This window comes from Acanthaster planci, linkage group LG01 (genome assembly GCF_054643075.1).
Source record: "Acanthaster planci isolate LZ-2023a linkage group LG01, COTS_SCS, whole genome shotgun sequence".
NCBI lineage: Eukaryota > Metazoa > Echinodermata > Asteroidea > Valvatida > Acanthasteridae > Acanthaster > Acanthaster planci.
This window is the reverse complement of record NC_141777.1, coordinates 11481628-11484622: the sequence shown is the minus strand read 5'-3', so window position 1 is coordinate 11484622 and position 2995 is coordinate 11481628. Positions and strand designations below refer to the sequence as shown.

The 2995-nt window shown below is 39.3% G+C and overlaps 1 protein-coding gene across 1 annotated transcript; it reads left to right on the top strand.

The window, feature by feature from the left end:
* Window positions 1-295: 295 nt before the first annotated feature.
* Window positions 296-2526, top strand: LOC147800347 (G protein-coupled receptor GRL101-like). Its single transcript, XM_087144859.1, has one exon. The coding sequence runs from the start codon at window positions 723-725 to the stop codon at window positions 1794-1796; it is 1074 nt and encodes a 357-aa protein (XP_087000985.1). The 5' UTR covers window positions 296-722; the 3' UTR covers window positions 1797-2526.
* The last annotated feature ends 469 nt before the right edge of the window (window positions 2527-2995 follow it).

Genomic DNA, 2995 nt, shown 5'->3' with positions numbered 1-2995 from the left:
TGCTCATCAATGGATTTGCTCTTTGAATTAGAAGATGGGATAAAATTTTTGAATTCGTTAGAGAGTTGCCATGAGAGTTGTCTAAACTGTTTTAACCCTAAAGGATCTTAGGGGAGGAATCCGCCATCCAGGACGATACCTTTACCAATATTGTCGAAGTGCTTGGCTATTTTGACACCAGTTTTGTGAAAATCACATGAATGTGGCGCAGTACCCGTTTTCCGAGACAGGTCATTTAAAAGGTTATGTGGTGCTCACTGCACGCGCTGTGGCACGCATCCTTGAATGTTTAAGGAATCGTAACAACAAAACCATTTATTTCTGCTCGAGTTCAAACTTCAGATTTACAATGAGGTGAGCATCTGTAGGTATATGCCAAGATTCAAAAAGGTACCTCAACTGGATGGGAATGATCCCCCACCCAGCTATGAAAGGGGGCCAACATAACTGGTAACCTGGCTCTTTTAGTGTTAAAATAATTAAACATTGATACAAACTGCTTTCTGTGTCGCGCAAGACAAATTGTTGCTTCTTTGGGAGTGACTGCTAATTTGATTAATATCAACCGAAGCAGTAGTGTTTTCCTCAGACGATGTTGGTGCTTTTATATTATTTTGTTTGTACTTTTGTATTTTTCTTATTAAAAACCTAAGACAACTTATGTTTAGAATTCTTCAAAGTGCATTAAGATGTGTCTATTTGATTAACATTGCAGGTGGACGATGGTTGATGATTACCGCCTGTGCTGTGCCGTTTCTGAGCTACCGAATTTTTCCATCGAGGACGACTGCCTGACAACAAAGGTTAAACTAGCTTTGAACCTGTGCGACAGCCTTACGCCAAACGTCATATTGCGAGTGGCATTATGGGTATTAGGAATAAGCGCCCTCATCGGTAATTTTTCTGTGCTGATTTGGAGGCTTAAGCGGAAAGGGAAAGAAGGGACAAAAAAGACATTGTCACTTATGGTTTGCAATCTAGCCGCAGCAAACTTTCTGATGGGTGTGTACATGTTAATCATAGCAGGGGCAGATCTAATATATGGCGACCAGTACTATCTCTATGCCCCAGACTGGCGCGTCAGCATACCGTGCAAAGTCGCTGGAGTTTTGTTAGTTCTGTCTAGTGAGGCTTCGGTGTTTTTTGTTACACTTATCAGCATTGACTGTTTTCTTGGCATTGTCTTTCCGTTTAAAAAAATCGGTTTCAAGGACAAAACAACTAAAATCCTTGTTGTTGTCTCATGGTGTTCGGCGCTTTGTTTGAGTTTAGTGTTAACACTTTCTGTTGGGACTGATTCGGACGTATATGAATTTTTGGATGTATGTATCGGCCTTCCTCGCAGCACCAAGACATCATACGTCCAATTTGAGCCCCCACCTGTTTTGGGGATGAAGCTTTACGGGTTTGAAAACATTCCTAAAGCTTCAGGGGAGAACCCATCTTGGATCTTGTCAATCGTTTTCTTTCTTGGCGTAAATCTGGTTGCTTTGCTGATTTTGCTATTTTGCTACGTAGCCATTTTCATCAGTGTTAAGCGGACAGCAAAACCTGTCCGAGTAAATGCACACAGGGAGCGTGAAATCAAAATGGCAATCAAGATGGCGTTGATCATTTTAACCAATTTCAGCTGTTGGATGCCAATAATAATCATGGGGATTCTGTCTCAGACAGGGAGGGTCAAACTATCACCTAGCATTTACGCGTGGACCGTGGTTTTGATTATGCCAATCACCTCGTCCCTCAATCCTTACCTGTATACGTTTTTCACCGTGTGTTGCGCAACTAAATCCTAAGCAAACAACTTGCAAGTGTAAGCAAAACACGCAGAAAACAAAACCAAACAAACACGTGTACAAAGCAGAAGTTCAGACTCACAGAATATACAGATTTCTATCATGTCAAAGTGAGGCGGAATCAATGGTTTGGAAAATGGTCATTTTTAACCTACACAAATGATCGTGCAATTTGACCCTACCGAGATCATGAGTTACACAGAAAGCTTGGTAACCTTTTGTCTTAATATTGAATTTTTTTTTAAATCTTTGTTGTAAAATTTTAAATGTCTGTTTTGTAAAATACATCTCTCGATTAAGCGGTAATTGAATATATTTATTTTAATCTAAGCCATACTGGGAGTTTAAGTGTGTCTTAAACCAACTTAAACTTCAGGCACTGTAAGATAATAACGTATTGAGTGGTATATTTGTCATTAGTTCAGACATTACAGCATACATGCACTTGAATGGTACTTGGAGTGAGTTAAAACAAATAACTTAAGGGATGGCCTACTGCAGGCGGTGCACATTACTTGACATATCCTTGCCTAACTGTACATGCGATGACACAAGGTTTGGTTATTTGTGGCTATTTAGAAATAAGTTTATGGTGTCTTCTCCACTTATAAACATTACTCACAATTCAGGATCAGTGCTAACATGACCCAGATATGGCATTCTTTATTTTCACCTAATTACAAGCAGTAAGGGTACAACAGGAAGGAAAATGGTTGTGGATTGGGCCCCATAGAAGCAGTGCTTGTCGAGTAGGGATCCCATGAGGAATAAGCAGGGCTTATTTCCATTAGTGATTAATCAGAAAAGGTTTTTAAAGTTAGTAATAAAGCAATCAAGTTTGCATCGGGGGGTTTATATACAATCCCAGTTGTAAGGTTCTTATGATTTTGGGGTGTGACAATATCAATAAAAATGCATTCAAAAGATTTGTCTGATAAAGCGTTGAGGTCAGGTCTGGATACATATTGGAGATTTGTGGATAAATATGAGGCAACCCCTCCACCGCTCTGCCAACTCTGTTTTTAGTCAGATGAGTATATCCAGGTATGTTTAAACTATTTATATAGGAATTTCCATTCAGCCAGTTCTCACAAAATCCGATGACAGATAAATCATAATTAAGTGAACATAAAAGATTTTAGAGGTGGTCTGTTTTTTGGGTAACTACGTATATTTCAAGAAAGAAGTGAAAAATTAGC

Coding starts and splice junctions, on each gene's coding strand:
- LOC147800347 (XM_087144859.1), top strand. CDS start 723: ATGGTTGATGATTACCGCCTGTGCTGTGCCGTTTCTGAGCTACCGAAT.